General features: G+C 44.1%; 1 protein-coding gene across 1 annotated transcript in view; it reads right to left on the bottom strand.

Annotated features, from left to right (window-relative positions):
- BBS1 (Bardet-Biedl syndrome 1) overlaps positions 1–26640 on the bottom strand; it is a 398008-nt gene that overhangs the window by 97668 nt on the left and 273700 nt on the right. The window contains exon 9 of the mRNA XM_040410173.1: positions 17088–17219. Coding sequence (XP_040266107.1) covers positions 17088–17219 — 132 coding nt within the window. The remainder of the gene's footprint in view (positions 1–17087; positions 17220–26640) is intronic.

Genomic DNA, 26640 nt, shown 5'->3' with positions numbered 1-26640 from the left:
TCCCCCAATGTAAAACACGCTACAGTGTTAGGGGTTGAGCCGCTCCTCCAGTATTGCCACTATATTTCTGTGTTTTTGTCTTGTTTTATATGTAGTGTATGTGCCGTTACCTGGCATTCAAACACTCTTTTGCACCTGGTGACCTCCATCACAGGGTCTGATATGGGCGTGGCTTGCAGTCTTGGCTTTGTTCGCATTGCACTAGTTGTCCTGCTAGACTCTGTATAGTAAACCCTAATTGTATGGGTAATCTTCTCCAAATATACACAAATTTCAGGACTGACTACTGTAGGAAAAATTCAGCTGAATATAAACATAGATTTGTACAAATCACTATTTTCGTGGTATAATGTTCCTGTATATTTGAACACCTGTGGGGAATATAGTAAGGATTCTTCTGGAATATATGGATTTCACAATTTCACAGACGCCCCTCCACTCTTTGGGGTATTACGTAATCAAAAAATGCTGCCAGCAAAATTAAAAACTCTTCTGGAAACGTCCTGTGATTAAACGGTAAATCAGGGGCATCATTCTATTTAAAATTACCCGCTGTATGGGCTTCACACATGAAGAATTGTTCACAACTCTTGCGCGCTCAGTCTCTTATTGGAGTATGTGGCCCATATATTATTTGCACAAATATAATTAGAGATTAGTTATAAGTACAGTACTTTACCGCTCGCCGAACTCCGCATCGTCTGTGAGGTTGATTCCTTTTTGTTCTTCTAGGACCTACCCGACGTTCCATGTGATCCACAAGCCTCCACATGGCGTCCCACGTGATAGAGGCGGTGGATATTCCCTGGGTCTTAGCGTGCGTATCGGAAGATACAACGGTCTTGTGCAATATTCTATAAAATCTGATATATTCAAATGTCCTGTATATTCAAATTTGATACATTCGATGTATCATACCTATGGATATAGAGGACATTTGAATATATCGGATTTTATAGATTGTTTAAAGGGAACCTGTCACCTCCAACAAACATCCCCAGCCGGCAGCACTACCTGAGAGTAGCCAGCAGCAGGTTTGTAACGATCATTTTCTTCCTGCAGGCAGATGAAGCAAAAGCTGTAAAAACAATCTTTAATCCCCTGCCGGCATGCTTCTCTAGTTAGGTTTGAAGTCACGGAAGCAGCGGCCTCCTTGCTTCAAGTCACGGTAACCACGCCCCCTTCTCTGTGACTGACAGCCAGCAGTTCGGCAAAGCTAGCCGAAATGTCGTGCATAAGCGCTGGCAATCACAGCAAAGGGGGTGTGTTACTGTGACTTGAAGCAAGGAGGCCGTTGCCTCCGTGACTTCAAGCCTGACTAGAGAAGAGCGCCAGCAGGGGATTAAAGATACAGTGGGGGAAATAATTATTTGACCCCTCACTGATTTTGTAAGTTTGTCCAATGACAAAGAAATGAAAAGTCTCAGAACAGTATCATTTCAATGGTAGGTTTATTGTAACAGTGGCAGACAGCACATGAAAAGGAAAATCGAAAAAATAACTTTAAATAAAAGATAGCAACTCATTTGCATTTCATTGAGTGAAATAAGTATTTGAACCCTCTAACAAAAAAAGACTTAATACTTGGTGGAAAAACCCTTGTTTGCAAGCACAGAGGTCAAACGTTTCTTGTAATTGATGACCAAGTTTGCGCACATTTTAGGAGGAATGTTGGTCCACTCCTCTTTGCAGATCATCTCTAAATCCCTAAGGTTTCGAGGCTGTCTCTGTGCAACTCTGAGCTTGAACTCCCTCCATAGGTTTTCGATTGGATTAAGGTCCGGAGACTGACTAGGCCACTCCATGACCTTAATGTGCTTCTTCTTGAGCCACTCCTTTGTTGCCTTTGCTGTATGTTTTGGGTCATTGTCGTGCTGGAACACCCATCCACGACCCATTTTCAGTTTCCTGGCAGAGGGAAGGAGGTTGTCGCTCAGGATTTCACGATACATGGCTCCGTCCATTTTCCCGTTTATGCGAATAAGTTGTCCTGTGCCCTTAGCAGAAAAACACCCCCAAAGCAAAATGTTTCCACCCCCATGCTTGACGGTGGGGACGGTGTTTTGGGGGTCATAGGCAGCATTTTTCTTCCTCCAAACACAGCGAGTTGAGTTAATGCCAAAGAGCTCTATTTTGGTCTCATCAGACCACAGCACCTTCTCCCAGTCACTCTCTGAATCATTCAGGTGTTCATTGGCAAACTTCAGACGGGCCTGCACATGTGCCTTCCTGAGCAGGGGGACCTTGCGAGCCCTGCAGGATTTTAATCCATTGCGGTGTAATGTGTTTCCAATGGTTTTCTTGGTGACTGTGGTCCCTGCTAATTTGAGGTCATTAACTAACTCCTCCCGTGTAGTTCTAGGATGCTTTTTCACCTTTCTCAGAACCATTGACACCCCACGAGGTGAGATCTTGCGTGGAGCCCCAGAGCGAGGTCGATTGATGGTCATTTTGTGCTCCTTCCATTTTCGAACAATCGCACCAACAGTTGTCACCTTCTCTCCCAGCTTCTTGCTAATGGTTTTGTAGCCCATTCCAGCCTTGTGCAGGTCTACAATTTTGTCTCTGACATCCTTGGACAGCTTTTTGGTCTTTCCCATGTTGGAGAGTTTGGAGTCTGCTTGATTGATTGATTCTGTGGACAGGTGTCTTTTATACAGGTGACTAGTTAAGACAGGTGTCCTTAATGAGGGTGACTAATTGAGTAGAAGTGTCTAACCACTCTGTGGGAGCCAGAACTCTTAATGGTTGGTAGGGGTTCAAATACTTATTTCACTCAATGAAATGCAAATCAGTTGCTATCTTTTATTTAAAGTTATTTTTTCGATTTTCCTTTTGATGTGCTATCTGCCACTGTTACAATAAACCTACCATTGAAATGATACTGTTCTGAGACTTTTCATTTCTTTGTCATTGGACAAACTTACAAAATCAGTGAGGGGTCAAATAATTATTTCCCCCACTGTAGTTTTTACAGCTTTTGCTTCATCTGCCTGCAGGAAGACAATGATCGTTACAAACCTGCTGCTGGTTACTCTAAGGTACTGCTGCCCGCTTGGGATGTTTGTTGGAGGTGACAGGTTCCCTTTAAACTCCAGGTCCACATATTGGGTCTACCCCAATGTCCCAGCAATCATTGCTTTATCCTCCATGTACAAAAGGTAGCTTTGCAACACCCACTGTTCAACCACTGAGGAAGGGGCACGTTTGGCCCCCGAAACGTGTCTGATTTATGAACTGTGGGGGAGACCCATGAGGATCACAATTGGACTTATATAAATATATTTTACAGACATTTAAAGTGCGACCGGCCAAAAATATTGCATAAGACCACTATACCGTCCGATACACACGCTAAGACCCAGGGAATATCCACCGCCTCTATCACGTGGGACGCCATGTGGAGGCTTGCGGATCATGTGGGACGCCGCGTAGGTCCTAGAAGCACAAAAAGGAATCAACCTCACGGCCTATGCAGAGTTCAGGGAGCGGTAAAGTACTGTACTTATAACTAATCTCTAATTATATTTGTGCAAATAATATATGGGCCACATACTCAGATAAGAGTCTGAGAGCGCAAGAGTTGTGAACAATTCTTCATGTGTGAAGCATATACAGCGGCTACTTTTAAATAGTTTTTAAAATATTTTATTGTGAAAACATTGAAAATGTCATCTTCATACACACTTGAGATACATCATAGTGTGCTCACGCACATGACTAGTTAGAATCTGACATATACATAGACACATTACAGCGACAATTTTATAGAACAATAGAAACATAATCAAGCGAGAGAGATGACTTCCTATCATTTGCAAAGTAAACCATCCTTGTTACTCATCCTAAACATCTTTTGTAGTATATTAAACTAAAGTAAGGCATGTACTGAATGGCAGTCACGTGAAACATCATGACAGTTCTCCTTTAAGCAAAATTGCAAAAAATTTTCAAACAAAGGGGAATTATTTACCTCCCAGTGCGCTATTTGCTCCAACCAATACACCTGGTCCCAGCGAGAAATCCATTGTGGAACATTAGGCACTGTTCTTGATTTCCAATTAGAAGCTATAAGGAGTCTAGCCACTGCTAAAAGTTGTTGTTGAAGGAGATTGCCTTGGTGGGAGTGACAACCCGGGGGTTTCAGACCTATCAGGCAACATTGCTGTGTGAGTGGGAAAGCACTACCCTGTAGTATGGAAATGATGTCACAGACTCCTCTCCAAAAGGGTTTCACTAAATGGCATGCCCACCATATGTGTATGAACGAGCCCTCAGTGTCTAAACATCTCCAGCACTTCGATGAGGAGGAGGGAAAGATCCTATGCAACCTTGTTGGGGTATAGTACCATCTAGTGACCAACTTGTAGTAGTTCTCTTGAAGGCGTACACACCTAGAGATTTTGTTAGTTTGTGATAGTAGTGTTTTTATTTCCTCTGAGGAGAATGTAACATCTAGGTCTTTCTCCCAACTCCTAATGAAAGGGGGTGTAGATGATCTGGAAACTTCGAGGAGGGAAGAATTTGTTCGAAGTGTGTAGGGGAGCTGTGGCTATGTAACTGCCTCCCTGCAGTGGACTTTAGGATGTGGGCGTACTGAAATTGAGTTAGATTCACTATTTGGGGGTGTTCCAGAGCTACTTCCCCGTCCTCTTGAGGACTGGAAACTAGATCAAGAATTGGGGTCGAGTTCGCTTTAGGTCCTTCTCCCAGCGTGGATCTAAACTCGGGGGTGGAGTCCCACAAAATGTCCCTGACCTGCAATAATGGTGAAGTTTGATCTGATACCACTTTCTCCGAAACTCCCGCTTACCATACTTTGAGAGTGTTACATGTAAGGGGATTGGTTACTTGTTTCATAGTCTCCTGTCTGTGTCTCATAATTACAGTAAAGCTAAGGAGCGCAGAGGGATTCCCACTAGATCTTGTTCCAACACAACATCTAACCTCTCTGGCGGGTTACGTATCCATTCTAAGACCCTTAGACCCTGAATTGACTTGTAATAAAGAAGAAAATCTGGTACTCCCAAACCGCCCATTTTCTGAGGTTTAACCACTTGGCTGTAAGGCAGTCTTGGTCTGGCACCACTCCAGAGGAAACGAGTCAGTATCCCCTTTAGCTGTTGAAAAAAGGCTCTAGGTATACAGATTGGTAGCGCCTGCAGATAGTACAATACCTTCGGGAGGACAATCGATTTAATTAGGGTTCTGCGGCCGAACCAGGAGGTAAACGGTAAGTCCCAGGATGTCATGAGATCCTTAATATTACGTGGTAAGTTTTTAAAATTCTCTGCATACAACGTTGAGTAGTGGGAGGTGAAATTTACTCCCAGGAAGGGAATGCTGCGAATTGACCATGTGAAGGGGGTACTCAATTCTAATAAGGTTTGCGTTTGTGCATCTAATGATACGTTTAAGACCTGTGATTTAGAAAGATTCACCTTAAAGTTAGAGAGAGATCCAAAGTACTCCAATAAAGTATGAGCTGCTGGAAAGAATTCGAGAGGGTTTGTAATAATGAGGAGGAGGTCATCTGCAAACACAGCAAGTGAATGGGTTTTCCCTTTTATGGTTATTCCCTAGATCTTTTGATCCCGCCGTATCGCTTGTAATAACGGCTCCACGGAAAGGATGAAAAGGAGCGGGGAAAGGGGGCAGCCCTGCCTGGTGCCATTGCCAATTTTTCAAGAGGGGGAGAGTGTATTATTTACCAGGACTCTTGCGCTAGGGTTGCTATACATTTCCATTACCACATCAATGAAGCTTTTAGGTATGCCAAAAACTTTCAGAGCTTCACACATAAAAGTCCAGTCCACTCTATCAAAAGCCTTCTCGGCGTCTGTGCCGAGAAGAACTAATGCAGTGCAAGTGGAGTGGGCATGGTGTATAATATTAATCAGACAGCTTATGTTCATTCTCCCCTCACGTCCGCCTACAAAGCCCACTTGCTTCATATGGATCAATTGGGGTAGGAGTGATTGAAGGCGAGAAGCCAACATCTTAGCCAGCAACTTCAGGTCAGTAATGAGCAAGGATATCGGTCTATAACTAGCAGACAGTGAGGGGTCTTTTCCTTCTTTGGGGAGAATTGTTATTTGGGCCGCAAGCATATGTGGATGAAGGGGCCTCCCTTCCCATAGCAAGTTGCAGGAGGGTAGTTTGAAAGGAGTCATAGTATTTCATCCATAAGCCATCTGGGCCCGGGCTTTTATGAAGGGGGGAGTCTTTAAGGGCTTTCCTCAATTCTGCAATCATGAAAGGACGGAACAATACATGTGACTGCTCTTCTGTCAGCTTAGGAAGTTCAAGTGCTGACAGCCATTGCTTCATGTCTGAAATTTTTGCTTGACACTCTGTGGGGGATAACCCCGGGTTTAGATTATATAGCTGGGTGTAGTATTCTGTGAAGCATGTCGCAATTTGTTCCGTTTGGTAGACAGTTTGCGCCAGGGAGGGCTGTATTTTTGGAATATAAAAGTGGGCTTTCCGCTTTTTTAGTTGGGACAGCATAAATTTAGAGGCCTTGTCACTGTGGGCATAATATTTAAACTTGGCAGACAAGAATAATTTCGCCGATTTAGTATTCATCAAATTTTTCATTTGCGACCTAAGAAGATCTAACTGGCATAGCACTTCGTGTGTGTGCAGCCTTTTATGCAGAGATTCCATCTTATGTATTTGGCGTTGTAAATCAAGTATGTCTGCCTCTCTACGCCTCTTGAGGTAAGATCCTAGAGAGATGAAGTGTCCCCTCACCACTGCCTTATGTGCTTCCCAAACCGTTCCAGGGGATACCTCTGATGAGTCATTGAGAGCAAAATATTCTTCAATTTTCCCCTTCATGTTCGCTAGATGATGCGGATTATGCAGGAGAGTTTCACTGAGTCTCCAAATCATTTCTTTTTTTTTTGGAAACTCATGAAAACCGGTGCATGGTCCGACAACAATATGGAACCAATAGAAGTCTTAAAGGGACTCTGTCACCACTTTCTAACCCCCCCTTTTAAAAGTATTGTTCTCTCCATGGCGCCCTTGTGATTACAAAGGTGTTGTTATAACATAAATTCGCCGTCTCGTTTGATAAAAATACCTTTTATCTAACCTGTCAATCTTGTGGATAAGGTGCCCAGGGCGTTTCTGAAGCTCTGAAGCTGCCGCCCGCCGCCGTTGGTGCCCAGCTCCTCCCCTGATCCTTTCAGCGCCGCCTGAATGTAAAGAAATCCGCCTCCGGCTCTCGCTCAGTGCCCCCTCCTCCTTTTCAAAGATCCCGCGCGTGCACACAGGCCTGTGCTCGTCTTATGAGGAGGTTGAGCGAAGTGCGCGCATGCGCACTTCGCTCAATGAGGCTGATTCTAAATGTCCGCACGGGCGCATCAGGCACAGGCCTGTGCGCACGCGCGGGATCTTTGAAAAGGAGGAGGGGGCACTGAGCGAGAGCCGGAGGCGGATTTCTTTACATTCAGGCGGCGCTGAAAGGATCAGGGGAGGAGCTGGGCACCAACGGCGGCGGCGGCGGGCGGCAGCTTCAGAAACGCCCTGGGCACCTTATCCACAAGATTGACAGGTTAGATAAAAGGTATTTTTATCAAAACGAGACGGCGAATTTATGTTATAACAACACCTTTGTAATCACAAGGGCGCCATGGAGAGAACAATACTTTTAAAAGGAGGGGTTAGAAAGTGGTGACAGAGTCCCTTTAATACAATAAGACAGCAGTGAGGTAGACACAAAGACATAATCTAACCTTTGGTAAGATTTGTGTGCCGGGGAATAGTAAGTATAGTCTTTTTGTCCCGGGTGAAGGGCTCTCCAACTATCAGCTAGTCCTATGTTGATAATGTTTCTCCTTACAGACCTCAACGCTGCATGTGATACCGATGACCTCCCTAGGAAAATGTCTACATCTGGGAATACAGCCACGTTCAGGTCTCCACCTAAAATTGTTGGGCCTTCTGCGAACCCCTGGAGTAGTGCCAGTGTGTCCCCCAGCCAGGCTGCCTGTGCGGTATTCGGTACATATATGCTCCCAAATGTATACATTTGTTGTCCTATCACCCCCTTAATGAAGATATATCTGCCCTCTGTATCCACAAGGGATGAACGCACCTCAAGGGGGACATGCCTACGAATTGCTATGCTAACACCTTTTGAAGCTGAATTTGGTGAGGTACTGTGGAACCACTGATTATAAGTCATGTGGTTAAGTCTGGGCACGTGATTCGTCCTGAAGTGGGTCTCTTGTAATAGCAGAATATCTACCTTTTGCTTTTTCATCAGAGCGCAGAAATGCCCTCTCTTAGTAGGTGCGTTCAGCCCCCGTGCGTTAAAGGAACATACAGTAGTCACAGCCATTTACATTTTAGGACTCAAGATACTGCTAGTGAAGTAAGTAGGTACTCGCAATATGTATAGCTTGAAGTCATCTCTGTCGCATTCAACAAAACATAACAGTTCTGAAAAAACGCACATCTCCTAACTATTGCAGCTATCTCATTATTATATACGATCTTCATATGTGCGGTTGGTATCATCATATAATAAACTAAAACTAATGTAAACATTAACATAACTCCTCTCAGGAGCAACTGGTGGTTCTCAAAGGTGGATATGAGAATCGTGGGCGTAGGCTGCCACCTAGAGGATCTAGAGGGGTGGGCAGGCAGCTAATGCAACACAGGAACAGCATTGGGTTAAATGGCGAACACCTAAGCATTATGAAAGGCAGGGATATCAAAAGGCACAGATAATATCAAACCTTAGGCCTATGCAAATTATACTCAGTCCTTTTCTAGTGTGGGACTACAGGAACAGAGTTTCTCCAGTCTTCTCCTCTGACGCTGGGGTCGCCACGAACTCACCGGTGTCCAGGGGGTAATCAGTGGCAGAGCTGGAAGGTGCGTTTGTTCTTGGACCGTTTCCAGTCCTCAATCTGCAGATCTGCAATATCCAACTTTTCATAGACCCTCCTGAGATCTGCTGGTGATCTGATTGTAGTCTTCCTGTCTGGAAAGTTAATCAGCAGTCTCAGGGTCAGCGGGGAAAGATCCTGGTATATCAGGATATTAGAGCCTGCAAAAGAGACATGTGGCGTTGATCTGGCTGCTTTAAGCACGCTTTCTTTAGTCTGGAAACGGTTTAGTTTACACACTATGTCCCTTGGGGGCTCTGTTGGGCCTGGAGGTGGTCGCAGAGCTCTGTGAGCTCTCTCCAGTGTAAAGTCTAAATTTGTCTCCTCATGTAGAAGGCTTTTAAAGAAGTCGATCAGCGTGGGCATAATGGCGTCAGCCTGTATGGACTCCGGGAATCCTCTGAGTCTCAAGCTCTTTGAGCTCCAGGACCAGTGGATCCAGTGCCTCCGCTAAAAGCTGCCTCATGAAGGCTCTAGAGACTGGCAAATCTTCCCTCACAGCGGGGGCCGCCACTTCACTGCCTTCCCCTTCATCTGAATCGGAAGCCTCCTGCGCCTCTGCTCTCGGCGCCAAATTGTCTGTTCGCCTCACGCTCTGGAGACTCGTTTTCTTGACAAAGCGGTCCAGATCTCCTTGCCCAGGCAGCGACTTGCCAGTCCCAGGGGTGTCCTTAGACTTGTCTCTAGTAATTTTTCCCATGTTGGGGCTTTAGAAGGTCGCTAAATTGCCTGCACACCGGCGATCCTCTGCAGAGCTCACGCGGGTGCGTGCATTCGCCTCTGCTGCTAGGCTCCGCCCCCGGGTACTTTTAAATAGAATGATGCACCTGATTTACCGTTTAATCACAGGACGTTTCCAGAAGCGTTTTTAATTTTGCTGCAGGGCTGTGGAGTCGAGCAGTCGGAGGCAATTTTGGATACCTGGAGTCGGTAAATTGGAATAAAAAAATAAAAAAAGCAAGTTTAAATGTCCCAATTCACAAAAAGTTATAATTAATTACCGTATTTTTCGCCCTATAAGACGCACCTGCCCATAAGACGCACCTAGGTTTTTGAGGAGGAAAATAAGAAAAAAAAAATTGAACCAAAAGGTGTGCTTTTGGCGAGTTTTTTTGTGGATGACATTATTACGGGGGCATCTGTGGATGGCACTGTTACGGGGGCATCTGTGGATGGCACTGTTACGGGGGCATCTGTGGGTGGCACTGTTACGGGGGCATCTGTGGGTGGCACTGTTACGGGGGCATCTGTGGGTGGCACTGTTATGGGGGCATCTGTGGGTGGCACTGTTATGTGGGATCATTGTGGGGGCATCTGTGGATGACATATATATAGCATCTTATCTTCTGTGTCATCCACAGATCCCCCCCATAACAGTGTCCCTGTGTAGTAAATGGGGGCCGGCATCTGTTTCTGTAATGCCAGCGGGGCCCGGTGCCTGCTTGATTCATAAAGTGGGCGGAGCAGGCGCGTGACGTAGTGAGCTATGCTACGAGCGCCCACCCGGCCTCCTGACTGCCAAGAAAGTAGTAAGTAGTACAGCGCTAGATTTAAGATGATTGGAATACTTTAACAATACCCACAAGTTAGATATGATTACCGTATACTACAGTGAGCGGGGCCCGGTGTAGTAGAATACAGTGACTGCACCGGGCCCCGCTGCCATTACAGAAACAGATGCCGGCCCCCAGCCCTTCCTCCCTCTCAGCCTATTCACCGGAAGGTCGCAACATTCGCCCCCATAACTGATTAAGTAAATATGTTTTTTGCAGGACTAGACCCTTGTATAAGTGAAGGGAATGGATAGTCAATAGTTCAAGACTGAAGCTGTAAACCATTTGAAAAACTGCTGTCATTCAGCTAAGGCTATAAAAACTTGTAAACTCAGATTGTTAGCTTAAACTTTAACATGACTATGGGATTCTACTAGGGAAATCATGTTTTAAAATAAATGCCCCTTCCTGGATCCTCCCACTGCCCTATCTTCAGCAGAAGATCAGCACACAAAGGAGAAGGCAGCAGCTTCCTAGCCAGTAGTTCTGTGGTAATGACATGTATGTTGCCTTTCTTTCCTTCGAGGAATGTATAAATGCATTTGCATATTAAATACAGAGGAGTCGGAGAGTCGGAAGTACCAAAAACTGAGGAGTCTGAGTCGGACCATTTATCTACCGACTCCACAGCCCTGTTTTGCTGGCAGCATTTTTTTATTACGTAATACCCCAAAGAGTGGAGGGGCGTCTGTGAAATTGTGAGGTATTCAAATATACAGGAACATTATACCATGAAAATAGAGTGATTTGTACAAATCTATGTTTATATTCAACTGAATTTTTCCTACAGTAGTCCTGAAATTTGTGTATATTTGGGGAAGATTACCAATACAATTAGGGTTTACTATACAGAGTGACAACACCCCGACCTAAGGGGGTATTTGTCAGAGCCGGCAGTATTCACAAGACATTCATTGGTTTTAATTTTATTTTATGTATTTACGTTTTATTTCTTATTATCAATTGATTTATTTTAATAATAAAAGGATTGTATGTCATGATTACATTTTAGTTGGTCCATTAATTGCCACAGAGTGTCTCTTTACATATTGTTCTAGTAATAATACCGACCAAATATCCAGCAACCTCCTCCCAACGCCCAGAGACTTCTTACGGGGAGAAATGGTGTTGGGAGGAGGTTGCTGGACATTTAGTGGGTATAATTACTATTTGCATGTGCTTGCTATGTTATTGATACAGGTTTTTTATTCAGTTCTCTTACTAGTCCTCATAGGAGTGTTATTATTGGATTTATATACTATTTATCTAGTCCATGAACTGTGTTTACTTACCATGACCATATGTCTTTACTTGTTTTTTTTTCATGTATTTTGGTGTTTTCAATAAACACTATACATCTTTTAGAATTTTTTCAACACAATCTATTTGCCGTTTCTTTTATACAAGGATTTTTAACACTTCTGCAGAGAAACCACCAGGCAGAAGTCAGATCAGGCAGCAGAGGGTTAAAGCTGGTAAACAAGCAGAGGTCAAACAAGAGAAAACAGAATGCAATAAGAGCACCCATTCACAGAAAATTGCAAACTAGGGAACCTACTGCACAGGCTCCTTCCAATTTGGGAATGTACTTTAACACCCAGATTGAAATGTGCATGCTGGCCCTTTAAGTGTGTGTGACCTAGAAACAACAGGAAGAGGATAAAAGCCTGGCATAACAGATGATTTACTAAACACTACACCACCTGTGCCCGCTGGGAGGAAGGAGAGGATGGCGGGCACAAGATTTCATCACACTGGAGCTGTTGGAGCGGTGAATTTTCTGGTGGCCATGCCCACTTGGAGTGGACAGACATCTGCAGAGATGGACTGCCGTCTGCTGGTATAACACTTTGCTATAGCCATAAAGTGGCATGCATTGCCCACAATCTTCTAATTCCCTAACATTGTGGGAATAATTTTAAATATATACTTAATAATATATAAATAATATAAAAAACAAACTCAACTGTGCTTTCTATATCATAAAAAAGGTATACCTATGTTTAAATAAATACACTCAGGTCCATAAATATTGGGACATCGACACAATTCTAACATTTTTGGCTCTATACACCACCACAATAGATTTGAAATGAAACTAACAAGATGTGCTTTAACTGCAGACTGTCAGCTTTAATTTGAGGGTATTTACATCCAAATCAGGTGAACGTTGTAGGAATTACAACAGTTTGCATGTGTGCCTCCCACTTGTTAAGGAACCAAAAGTAATGGGACAATTGGCTTCTCAGCTGTTCCATGGCCAGGTGTGTGTTATTCCCTAATGATCCCAATTACAATGAGCAGATAAAAGGTCCAGAGTTCATTTCAAGTGTGCTATTTGCATTTGGAATCTGTTGCTGTCAACTCTAAAGATGAGATCCAAAGAACTGTCACTATCAGTGAAGCAAGCCATCATTAGGCTGAAAAAACAAAACAAACCCAACAGAGAGATAGCAAAAACATTAGGCGTGGCCAAAACAACTGTTTGGAACATTCTTAAAAAGAAGGAACGCACCAGTGAGCTCAGCAACACCAAAAGACCCAGAAGACCACGGAAAACAACTGTGGTGGATGACCGAAGAATTCTTTCCCTGGTGAAGAAAACACCCTTCACAACAGTTGGCCAGATCAAGAACACTCTCTAGGAGGTAGGTGCATGTGTGTCAAAGTCAACAATCAAGAGAAGACTTCACTAGAGTGAATACAGAGGGTTCAGCACAAGATGTAAACCATTGATGAGCCTCAAAAACAGGAAGGCCAGATTAGAGTTTACCAAACGACATCTAAAAAAGCCTTCACAGTTCTGGAACAACATCCTATGGACAGATGAGACCAAGATCAACTTGTACCAGAGTGATGGGAAGAGAAGAGTATGGAGAAGGAAAGGAACTGCTCATGATCCTAAGTATACCAGCTCCTCAGTGAAGCATGGTGGTGGTGGTAGTGTCATGGCGTCAGCATGTATGGCTGCCAATGGAACTGATTCTCTTGTATTTATTGATGATGTGACTGCTGACAAAAGCAGCAGGATGAATTCTGAAATGTTACGGGCAATATTATCTGCTCATATTCAGCCAAATGCTTCAGAACTCATTGGACGGCTCTTCACAGTGCAGATGGACAATGACCCACAGCATACTGCAAAAGCAACCAAAGAGTTTTTTTAAGGGAAAGAAGTGAAATGTTATGCAATGGCCAAGTAAATCACCTGACCTGAATCCGATTGAGCATGCATTTCACTTGCTGAAGACAAAACTGAAGGGAAAATGCCCCAAGAACAAGCAGGAACTTAAGACAGTTGTAGTAGAGGCCTGGCAGAGCATCACCAGGGATGAAACCCAGCGTCTGGTGATGTCTATGCGTTCCAGACTTCAGGCTGTAATTGACTGCAAAGGATTTGCAACCAAGTATTAAAAAGAGAAAGTTTCATTTATGATTATTATTCTGTCCCATTACTTTTGGTCCCTTAAGAAGTGGGAGGCACATATGCAAACTGTTGCAATTCCTACACCGTTCACCTGATTTGGATGTAAATAACCTCAAATTAAAGCTGACAGTCTGCAGTTAAAGCACATCTTGTTTGTTTCATTGCAAATAATCCATTGTGGTGGGGTATAGAGCCAAACATGTTAGAATTGTGCCGATGTCCCAATATTTATGGACCTGACTGTAACTATGTATAATCAGTCCAATGGATATCAAAAAATTACTTTTGATCATCAGGTGATTGAAGCCCTGTGGATACGTTTAGTGTATATCCTGAGAGCTTTTCCAAGGAGTATACACCAAATGTAGAGCTGAAACATAATGCGAAAATCCACTGTTCATACAGTGGATATAAAAAGTCTACACACCCCTGTTAAAATGTAAGGTTTCTGTGATGTAAAAAAATGAGACAAAGATAAATCATTTCAGAACTTTTCCCACCTTTAATGTGATCTATAAACTGTACAACTCAATTGAAAAACAAACTGAAATCTTTTAGGTAGCAGGAAGAAAAAATATAAAAATAAAATAATATGGTTGCATAAGTGTGCACACCCTTAAACTAATACTTTGTTGAAGCACCTTTTGATTTTATTACAGCACTCAGTCTTTTTGGGTATGAGTCTATCAGCATGGCACATTTTGACTTGGCAAGATTTTCCCACTCTTTTTAGCAAAAACACTCCAAATCTGTCAGATTGCGAGGGCATCTCCTGTGCACAGCCCTCTTCAGATCACAACACAGATTTTCAATCGGATTCAGGTCTGGGCTCTGGCTGGGCCATTTCAAAACTAATCTTCTTCTGGTGAAGCTATTCCTTTGTTGATTTGGATGTATCCTTTGGGTCGTTGTCATGCTGAAAGATGAAGTTCCTCTTCATATTCAGCTTTCTAGCAGAAGCCTGAAGGTTTTGTGCCAATATTGACTGGTATTTGGAACTGTTCATAATTCCCTCTAGCTTAACTAAGGCCCCAGTTCCAGCTGAAAAAAGCAGCCCCAAAGCATGATGCTGCCACCACCATGCTTCACTGTGGGTATGGTGTTTTTTTTTGTGACGTCCAGTGTTGTTTTTGTGCCAAACATATCTTTTGGAATTATGGCCAAAAAGTTCATCAGACCTTAACACCTTTTCCCACATGCTTTTGGGAGACTTCAGATGTGTTTTTGTAAAATGTAGCCTGGCTTGGATGTTTTTCTTCATAAGAAAAGGCCTTAGTCTTGCCACTCTACCCCATAGCCCAGACATATGAAGAATACGGGAGATTGTTGTCACATGTAGCACACAGCCAGTACTTGCCAGATATTCCTGCAGCTCCTTTAATGTTGCTGTAGGCCTCTTGGTAGCCTCCCAGACCAGTTTTCTTCTCGTCTTTTCATCAATTTTGGAGGGACGTCCAGTTCTTGGTAATGTCACTGTTGTGCCATATTTTCTCCACTTGATGATGACTGTCTTTATTGTGTTCCATGGTATATCTAATGCCTTGGAAATTATTTTGTACCCTTCTCCTTACTGATACCTTTTAACAATGAGATCCCTATGATGTTTAGGAAGCTCTCTGTGGACCATGGCTTTTGCTGTGGGATGCGACTAAGAAAATTTCAGGAAAGACCAAACTAGAGCAGCTGAACGTTATTTGGGGTTAATCAGAGGCACTTTAAATGATGGCAGGCAGTGATGGCCAGTTCGCATTGTTCGCCCGCGAACACATGCGGGCTGCCATCTTTTTTCACAAGTCCGGCGAGGCACAGGTAAGCCCTTACCTGTGCGCAAGCCGGTCTGAAATCAAATGCGGTCCCCGGGAGCAGGCAGTTCCGAGAACAGCCGCCGGGGGCCTTCATCGGGCTGTTCTCGGAACTGCCTGCTCCCGCTAACCGCATTTGATTTCAGACCGGCTCGCGCACAGGTAAGGGCTAACCTGTGCCTCGCCGAACCTGTGAGAAAAGATGGCAGCCCACATGTGTTCGCGGGCGAACAATGCGAACTGTGGCAGGTGTATGCTGTCAACTATTTAACATGATTTTAAATGTGATTGCTTAATTCTGAACACAGGGACATCCCCAGTTATAAGAGGGTGTGCACACTTATGCAACCACATTATTATTATTTTTTGTTTTCCTCCCTCCACATAAAAGATTTCAGTTTGTTTTTCAATTGAGTTGTACAGTTTATAGGTCACATTAAAGGTGGAAAAAGTTCTGAAATGATTTATCTTTGTCTCATTTTTTTACATCACAGAAACCTGACATTTTAAGAGGGGTGTGTAGACTTTTTATATCCACTGTATATGTGGTTGCACCAAGTGCCCATATCTACTGCATAGACATTTTACTGCCTTGTGTGTCCTCTCCAGCTCTTTCCGTTCCAGCATTCTCCTTATAAGGCTTATTGCACACGACCGTATGGCTTTTTCAGTGTTTTGCGGTCCGTTTTTCATGGATCCGTTGTTCCGTTTCTGCTCAGTTTTTCCGTTCTGTTTTTCCATATGCCATATACAGTATACAGTAATTACATAGAAAAAATTGGGCTGGGCATGACATTTTCAATAGATGGTTTTGCAAAAACGGAACGGATACGTTAGACAAACGGATGCATTTAAGTATGTGTTCCTTTTTTGCAGACCCATTGACTTGAACGGAGCCACGGAACATGATTTCCGGGCAATAATAGGACATGTTCTATCCTTCAACAGAACGGAAAAACTGAATGCATTCAGTTTTTTTGGCGGAACCATTGAAATTAATGGTTCCGTATATGGAACGCAAAAAAAACGGCCTCTAAACGGAAAATAAAAAAAGGTCGTGTGCATGAGGCCCAACTCCAATCCTACATTTTCTGAATTTCTGAATGCAATAATCACACAAGCCTTCTTGGCCAAGAAGAATAAGTCAGGTGGGTGCAGGGGAAGTCACTGGTTTGCATTTCTTCCTGTTTATATCAGCCTTTATTATGATATTTTCTAGAGATGATTTTTTATCCATTTATATTAGTTAGCCAAAAATTGTCTAAAAATAAAACAACATACCTAACCTCATCCCAACATGTAAATAGATGCACCATCAATGCACTATAGTTAACCCACCCCTTATGTAACATTACTGGTATGAAAAAATCCAATGAAAAAAACATAACAGACTCACCCGGGTCAAAATAGTAAATGCTTCTGGATCCAGTATATATATTTCTCCACTTTCTGTACCTATGACAAGGCAGCACACAGCATCTTCATCTGCCATGTTCTTCTTCAGAGTTCCCATACATGTGATCACAGTCTAAAACAGACATAGGGGGAATTTATCGTGAAGGGAATATTTGAAGCCAGTTTTGATCGAGCCTGTATTCGAGTACTTTATGCTACGTTTATCAAATGTCACATGTTGTTTGAAAAATTGGTCTTATCCTTAAACCTAACATTTTTGTCTATTCCAGTTTTCCTACTCCACCCTCCCACTGGAGTGAGACTGACTTTTTTTTGTGACTTTCTAAAAAAATCTCAGTGATAAATCTGGACAGGAAACCTGTCATAACTTCCTAAGCCTATTTATCCACTCACTTTTCTATAAATACTTTTTAATACATTAATAATGATATTACAATCAATTCAGAATGTTCAGAATAAGTTAAGAGAAAAACCTTAAATAAAAGTTCCCGACATATATGTAAATGACCTTAGATGAGTACTATCTCCTCCATGCTTCAGAGATGAGTCCAGCGTTCTCGGACTCATGTGGAGTGCAGCCATGCCTACAAACGAACAAGACACACCCTCTACTATTGCATATCTACACCCCTTTTCTTTTAAGTCTCACAGCTGCGCAGTATACATTATGCCCTGTCTTCCGCCTTTCTTACCCTCCTCTCCTATCTCTATGACCGGTTCCTGGTTTTTACCGCTCCTCCAGTGTAAATCACGTCACTTTCTGCACGGCATAGAGAGAAAGGACGCATCACCAGCCGTGTAGGAAGGAGATTGTGGAGCCCTCGATAAGAGTGTTAATTAGTAGCGCTTTGGCTTCTATCTCTTATAGGCAGATGTGAATGTTCCCTCTGCTCAGCCAGGAGTGGAGCGCGACCCTACGCATAGGTTATTAGGGCGGCAGTCTTATGTCTACATCCTCCTATCCTGTTATTTCTATTGCATCAGAGGTCGGGGTAGTGTTCTCCTTCCTTGTACCTCTGACATGTACTATAAATCACTGAGTAATAAACAATCACAAATAAACAATGCAGAACTATCTAGTGTCGCACATCGCTCTGCTGTGTTGAATGAGGAGCATGTCTGCCGTGATTAACCCCTGCATTCAGGGCTCAAGTCCTGCGGGAACAGCGTTCCTGCACTTTTTTATCATAGCAGGAACACCGTTCCCTTTCAGGGCCGCCCGTCTTTAATGCCGGGCAACAGGACCAGGAAGCGATGAAGGCTTTGTACTCACCGCTTCCTGGTCCTCTGTAGGTAACGCTTGAAGTTAAAATATACCATTGGATTGGAAAAAACTCAGATCCGATGGTATATTCTAAATCCGAGATGTTCCCATGGTGATAGAGACGCTGCATCATTGGTGGCCAGTGCGCCCTCCCCCCCCCTCTCCGGTATTAAAATCATTGGTGGGCAGCGCGCCCTCCCCCCGCCCTTCCCAGTATTAAAATCATTGGTCAGCAGTGCACCCCCCTTCCCCCCCAGCATTGGTGGCAGCGGAAGTTCCGATCGGAGTCCCAGCAGTGTAACGCTGGGGCTCAGATAGGTTACCATGGCAGCCGGGACGCTACTACAGTCCTGTCTGCCATGGCCAGTTACTCTTACATGTGCTGTGGCCGCCCGGTTGCTCCTTCTTCTTGTAACTCACAGGTCTGTGCGGCACATTGCTATAAGCATAACTGACCATGGCAGACAGGACTTCAGTAGCGATCGGAGCCCCAGCATTACACTGCACTGCCCACCAATAATTTTAAATACTTGAGAGGGGAGGGCGCACTGCCCACCAATGATTTTAATACCGAGGGGAAGGGGGCACTGGGGGCTGATGGAGAGACACTGGGGGCTGATGGAGATGCACTGACTGGGGGCTGATGGAAAAGCACTGACTGGGGGGCCTGGGGGCTAATGGAGAGCCACGGGGGGCCCGCTGGAGAGAGGCACTGGGGGCCGATGGAGAGGCTACTGGGGGCCGATGCAGAGGCTACTGGGGGCCGATGGAGAGGCTACTGCTGGCCGATGGAGAGGCTACTGGAGGCCGATGGAGAGGCTACTGGGGGCTGCTATGAGGCTACTGGGGGCTGCTATGAGGCATGGGGCTCTTATCTGAGGTCTGATTGGAGGTCATTCATATTGGGGTCTGAGCTGAGGTTTGATTAACATTGGGGGTCTGACCTGAGGTGTAATGAAAAATATTTTTTTTCCAGAGCAGCTTGGAGAAAAAAAGCCTCACAGTCTCCCACACTCATTGAGGCAGCACCTCTGAAGCCAAGCCTGTCAGCACCCCTGAGGCCAAGCCAGCCAGCACCCCTGAGGCCAAGCCAGCCAGCACCCCTGAGGCCAAGCCAGCCAGCACCCCTGAGGCCAAGCCAGCCAGCACCCCTGAGGCCAAGCCAGCCAGCACCCCTGAGGCCAAGCCAGCCAGCACCCCTGAGGCCAAGCCAGCCAGCACTCCTGAGTCTTCAGTACTGTAAGTAAATAATATATAAGGGGAGCTTATAATATGAAAGAGACGAATTATGTCTGAACAGACATGTAGCGCAAATTCCAGTTTTTGTTTACCTTTTATGTTGCACTGAATTTTCTGCGAAATATAAATACACTCACCTAAAGAATTATTAGGAACACCATACTAATACGGTGTTGGACCCCTTTTTGCCTTCAGAACTGCCTTAATTCTACGTGGCATTGATTCAACAAGGTGCTGATAGCATTCTTTAGAAATGTTGGCCCATATTGATAGCATCTTGCAGTTGATGGAGATTTGAGGGATGCACATCCAGGGCACGAAGCTCCCGTTCCACCATATCCCAAAGATGCTCTATTGGGTTGAGATCTGGTGACTGTGGGGGCCATTTTAGTATAGTGAACTCATTGTCATGTTCAAGAAACCAATTTGAAATGATTCGAGCTTTGTGACATGGTGCATTATCCTGCTGGAAGTAGCCATCAGAGGATGGGTACATGGTGGTCATGAAGGGATGGACATGGTCAGAAACAATGCTCAGGTAGCCCGTGGCATTTAAACGATGCCCAATTGGCACTAAGGGGCCTAAAGTGTGCCCAGAAAACATCCCCCACACCATTACACCACCACCACCACCACCACCAGCCTGCACAGTGGTAACAAGGCATGATGGATACATGTTCTCATTCTGTTTACGCCAAATTCGGACTCTACCATTTGAATGTCTCAACAGAAATCGAGACTCATCAGACCAGGCAACATTTTTCCAGTCTTCAACAGTCCAATTTTGGTGAGCTTGTGCAAATTGTAGCCTCTATTTCCTATTTGTAGTGGAGATGAGTGGTACCCGGTGGGGTCTTCTGCTGTTGTAGCCCATCCGCCTCAAGGTTGTGCGTGTTATGGCTTCACAAATGCTTTGCTGCATACCTCAGTTGTAACGAGTGGTCATTTCAGTCAACGTTGCTCTTCTATCAGCTTGAATCAGTCGGCCCATTCTCCTCTGACCTCTAGCATCAACAAGGCATTTTCGACCACAGGACTGCCGCATACTGGATGTTTTTCCCTTTTCACACCATTCTTTGTAAACCCTAGAAATGGTTGTGCGTGAAAATCCCAGTAACTGAGCAGATTGTGAAATACTCAGACCGGCCCGTCTGGCACCAACAACCATGCCACGCTGAAAATTGCTTAAATCACCTTTCTTTCCCATTCTGACATTCAGTTTAGAGTTCAGGAGATTGTCTTGACCAGGACCACCACCCTAAATGCATTGAAGCAACTGCCATGTGATTGGTTGACTAGATAATTGCATTAAAGAGAAATAGAACAGGTGTTCCTAATAATTCTTTAGGCGAGTGTATATATATTAATATATATATATATATATATATATATATATATATATATATATATATATACACTGCTCAAAAAAATAAAGGGAACACAAAAATAACACATCCTAGATCTGAATTAATTAAATATTCTTCTGAAATACTTTGTTCTTTACATAATTGAATGTGCTGACAACAAAATCACACAAAAATTAAAGAATGGAAATCAAATTTTTCAACCCATGGAGGTCTGGATTTGGAGTCACACTCAAAATTAAAGTGGAAAAACACACTACAGGCTGATCCAACTTTGAGGTAATGTCCTTAAAACAAGTCAAAATGAGGCTCAGTAGTGTGTGTGGCCTCCACGTGCCTGTATGACCTGCCTACAATGCCTGTGCATGCTCCTGATGAGGTGGCGGACGGTCTCCTGAGGGATCTCCTCCCAGACCTGGACTAAAGCATCTGCCAACTCCTGGACAGTCTGTGGTGCAACGTGACGTTGGTGGATAGAGCGAGACATGATGTCCCAGATGTGCTCAATTGGATTCAGGTCTGGGGAACGGGCGGGCCAGTCCATAGCATCAATGCCTTCGTCTTGTAGGAACTGCTGACACACTCCAGCCACATGAGGTCTAGCATTGTCTTGCATTAGGAGGAACCCAGGGCCAACCGCACCAGCATATGGTCTCACAAGGGGTCTGAGGATCTCATCTCGGTACCTAATGGCAGTCAGGCTACCTCTGGCGAGCACATGGAGGGCTGTGCGGCCCTCCAAAGAAATGCCACCCCACACCATTACTGACCCAATGCCAAACCGGTCATGCTGGAGGATGTTGCAGGCAGCAGAACGTTCTCCACAGCGTCTCCAGACTCTGTCATGTCTGTCACATGTGCTCAGTGTGAACCTGCTGTCATCTGTGAAGAGCACAGGGCGCCAGTGGCGAATTTGCCAATCTTGGTGTTCTCTGGCAAATGCCAAACGTCCTGCACGGTGTTGGGCTGTAAAGCACAACCCCCACCTGTGGACGTCGGGCCCTCATATCACCCTCATGGAGTCTGTTTCTGACCGTTTGAGCAGACACATGCACATTTGTGGCCTGCTGGAGGTCATTTTTCAGGACTCTGGCAGTGCTCCTCCTGTTCCTCCTTGCACAAAGGCGGAGGTAGCGGTCCTGCTGCTGGGTTGTTGCCTTCCTACGGCCTCCTCCACATCTCCTGATGTACTGGCCTGTCTCCTGGTAGCGCCTCCATGCTCTGGACACTACGCTGACAGACACAGCAAACCTTCTTGCCACAGCTCGCATTGATGTGCCATCCTGGATAAGTTGTACTACCTGAGCCACTTGTGTGGGTTGTAGACTCAGTCTCATGCTACCACTAGAGTGAAAGCACCGCCAGCATTCAAAAGTGACCAAAACATCAGCCAGGAAGCATAGGAACTGAGAAGTCCCCACCTGCAGAACCACTCCTTTATTGGGGGTGTCTTGCTAATTGCCTATAATTTCCACCTGTTGTCTATCCCATTTGCACAACAGCATGTGAAATTGAAATTGATTGTCACTCAGTGTTGCTTCCTAAGTGGACAGTTTGATTTCACAGAAGTGTGATTGACTTGGAGTTACATTGTGTTGTTTAAGTGTTCCCTTTATTTTTTTGAGCAGTGTATATATATACACTGCTCAAAAAAATAAAGGGAACACAAAAATTACACATCCTAGATCTGAATTAATTAAATATTCTTCTGAAATACTTTGTTCTTTACATAGTTGAATGTGCTGACAACAAAATCACACAAAAATTAAAAAATGGAAATCAAATTTTTCAACCCATGGAGGTCTGGATTTGGAGTCACCCTCAAAATTAAAGTGGAGAAACACACTACAGGCTGATCCAACTTTGATGTAATGTCCTTAAAACAAGTCAAAATGAGGCTCAGTAGTGTGTGTGGCCTCCACGTGCCTGTATGACCTCCCTACAACGCCTGTGCATGCTTCTGATGAGGTGGCGGACGGTCTCCTGAGGGATCTCTTCCCAGACCTGGACTAAAGCATCTGCCAACTCCTGGACAGTCTGTGGTGCAACGTGACGTTGGTGGATAGAGTGAGACATGATGTTCCAGATGTGCTCAATTGGATTCAGGTCTGGGGAACGGGCGGGCCAGTCCATAGCATCAATGCCTTCGTCTTGCAGGAACTGCTGACACACTCCAGCCACATGAGGTCTAGCATTGTCTTGCATTAGGAGGAACCCAGGGCCAACCGCACCAGCATATGGTCTCACAAGGGGTCTGAGGATCTCATCTCGGTACCTAATGGCAGTCAGGCTACCTCTGGCGAGCACATGGAGGGCTGTGCGGCCCTCCAAAGAAATGCCACCCCACACCATTACTGACCCAATGCCAAACCGGTCATGCTGGAGGATGTTGCAGGCAGCAGAACGTTCTCCACGGCGTCTCAAGACTCTGTCACGTCTGTCACATGTGCTCAGTGTGAACCTGCTTTCATCTGTGAAGAGCACAGGGCGCCAGTGGCGAATTTGCCAATATTGGTGTTCTCTGGAAAATGCCAAACGTCCTGCACGGTGTTGGGCTGTAAGAACAACCCCCACCTGTGGACGTCAGGCCCTCATATCACCCTTATGGAGTCTGTTTCTGACCGTTTGAGCAGACACATGCACATTTGTGGCCTGCTGGAGGTCATTTTGCAGGGCTCTGGCAGTGCTCCTCCTGTTCCTCCTTGCACAAAGGTGGAGGTAGCGGTCCTGCTGCTGGGTTGTTGCCCTCCTACGGCCTCCTCCACGTCTCCTGATGTACTGGCCTGTCTCCTGGTAGCGCCTCCATGCTCTGGACACTACGCTGACAGACACAGCAAACCTTCTTGCCACAGCTCGCATTGATGTGCCATCCTGGATAAGCTGCACTACCTGAGCCACTTGTGTGGGTTGTAGACTCCGTCTCATGCTACCACTAGAGTGAAAGCACCGCCAGCATTCAAAAGTGACCAAAACATCAGCCAGGAAGCATAGAAACTGAGAAGTGATCTGTGGTCACCACCTGCAGAACCACTCTTTTATTGGGGGTGTCTTGCTAATTGCCTATAATTTCCACCTGTTGTCTATCCCATTTGCACTACAGCATGTGAAATTGATTGTCACTCAGTGTTGCTTCCTAAGTGGACAGTTTGATTTCACAGAAGTGTGATTGACTTGGAGTTACATTGTGTTGTTTAAGTGTTCCCTTTATTTTTTTGAGCAGTGTATATATATATATATATATATATATATATATATATATTTATTTTTTGGTGGGGAAGGGGGGGGTCAGGGTGGCAGTGGATCTTGGGTGAGTTCCCATGTGTGACAGGATAGAGCAGCAAAGTCATAGACGTTAACCTGACCAAGTTGGGTGGTGATGTTTTTTCATCCTCAGAAGGAGGTAAAATGTTATGCAGGCACTGATCTGGGAAAAACTACTCTGAATGGTGCAAAAGGTTTCCTATATATTCAATAAATTATATATACTTGTTGCAGTAATGTAAATATAATATTTATAGAGTACAATGATGGTGATACTATATATTAAGATTTGTAAAAATGTAGAATGCAAAAAATTATATCTAATTTTAATAATGTTAACTTTTCCAATGGACTGAAATTCTGCAAAATTTTTTTTTTTTAAATCTCTAATTATGACTTGTTGACCAACGTTGACGAATTTAATCATCTCAATCTATCACCTAATGTAAATATTGAAATTCCCTAAATATTTAATCAATATTCCAGTGATTAATCATTTTATTTATTTACAGGATAATTCTTCCATCGTGTTGTTACATGAAAAACATCAGACAACTCAAGAACTGGAAGCATTAGAGGAATCTGAATCTTATTCATTAGAGAGATTATTAGAGCACAACAATGAGCCCCAGGTACTTTTAATCCAAAATCAGAACAAAAAATTTAATGGTAATCTTTCAGCTCAAAAACACATAGTAAGCGATGAATAGTGTAAGGGACGCAGACTCCAATTATGTAATTTTTCTAATCATACTCGCTTGTGTTCCGACACTGTTCTCCGACAAACCAGCGGTAAAATGTATTGAGAGGACTCCTTGTTGAATACTCTACGTTTTGTGCATGAGCTCAGAAGTCCTTTCAATGCACTTCACTTCTGGTTGGTGGAATCACAGCTTCATAATGCAAGAGAGTATGAGTATAGAATTACATAATCAGACTCTGTGTCATTTACACTATACAACCCTTAATCTATTCGTGGGAGTGTTTCAGAGGGATATAACCACTTTAGCTATTTTTATTTAAGTCACTGAAAAGGCATCTGTCAGCAGATTTGTACCTAAGACACTGGATGACCTGTTACATGTCGTAAATTCACAATGAATCACAGCACTCGGCAGAAAACTGGCAAATGAATGGGTGCTCGTCCCCTGGTTATTCCTGATTCCACCTCAGGAATTCTTCAGATGATCAAAGTGTGAGACAGCACACCAATAGAGATTTTCAATGCAATTAGTGTTTTATTCAGCCGGACTTTACATCATTTTGAAAAAAGCAACGTTTCGGGCTTTACATATTGCGCCCTTCATCAGGCTGATACATGTAAATAAAGATAAAAGGAGAACGTCCGTTAGATATACAGTCTACAGTAGCGGCACTAGCGAGTATACTTCTGATCTGCATGAACCAAAGCATTTAGGAGGGCCACATTTCAGCATGTGGACTAACATCTATAGTATTAAAGACATGCAGTCTAACAGAGACAATATAGTGAAGGAAACCACGGCACTCGTTTTTAGTAGTTTTGAAAATCTATATTTTCATTTCATAATATTTCATATCATTTTCATTTCATCATTTGTCATTCTATTTTTGTCAGCATCCAGGAATATAATTTGCACAGACTGGCCAACGTTTCGGTCCTAGTATGGGACCTTGATCACGGCCTGGAGTAAAATATAATGCAATATATCAGGGTATATTTTACATGATGAAAAGATACATTTAGTTCATAGTATATACAGCAAAAAATGTCCAATGTCTAATATATGGGGACACAGAGGATGGGTAAAAAGCATACTTTCAACTCATATTAGCATCATCAATAGTGCAGTTACGTTGAGAGAGAGATATATAAAGACATATATAGTCAAATGCATCGGTGATTAGCAGTGAAAAAAACTGTAGAGAAATCAGCAGCAGCCGGGATCTAAATACGCTTGGCGAGGTTAGCACGGGCAGAGTAGTGCAGGTCAGCAGAGCGTCTCAGGGGTGGCGTGGCCTATAAAGTGTGGCATAAGTTATACCATGTTATCAGTAATCAAATGGCAGGTCATAGTAAGGCTAGGTATATAAACACAAGGCAGATCTGTAGTATATGAGTAAGTAAGTAGAGGCCATGGTCCGGTCACCAGATCTGTAGTATATGAGTAAGTAAGTAGAGGCCATGGTCCGGTCACCAGATCTGTAGTATATGAGTAAGTAAGTAGAGGCCATGGTCCGGTCACCAGGGCATCTATTGGAGCTGCCGATGGTAGAGAGAACAACAAGGGTGCAGGCAGAGCGGCGAGATACAGGTAGTTAGAAGGTCCAGTATTTACCTTAGTCTTTGTTGCATGTTGCCTGTGTGGGATGCGCTAGCTTGCACTGCGCTTGTGTCCCTTTTGAATGGTGCCGCTGGTGCGGGC

The sequence above is a fragment of the Bufo bufo genome, chromosome 10 (genome assembly GCF_905171765.1).
Source record: "Bufo bufo chromosome 10, aBufBuf1.1, whole genome shotgun sequence".
NCBI classification, from domain to species: domain Eukaryota; kingdom Metazoa; phylum Chordata; class Amphibia; order Anura; family Bufonidae; genus Bufo; species Bufo bufo.
The sequence above is the reverse complement of the archived record's forward strand: the minus strand, read 5'-3'. Positions and strand labels throughout refer to the sequence as shown.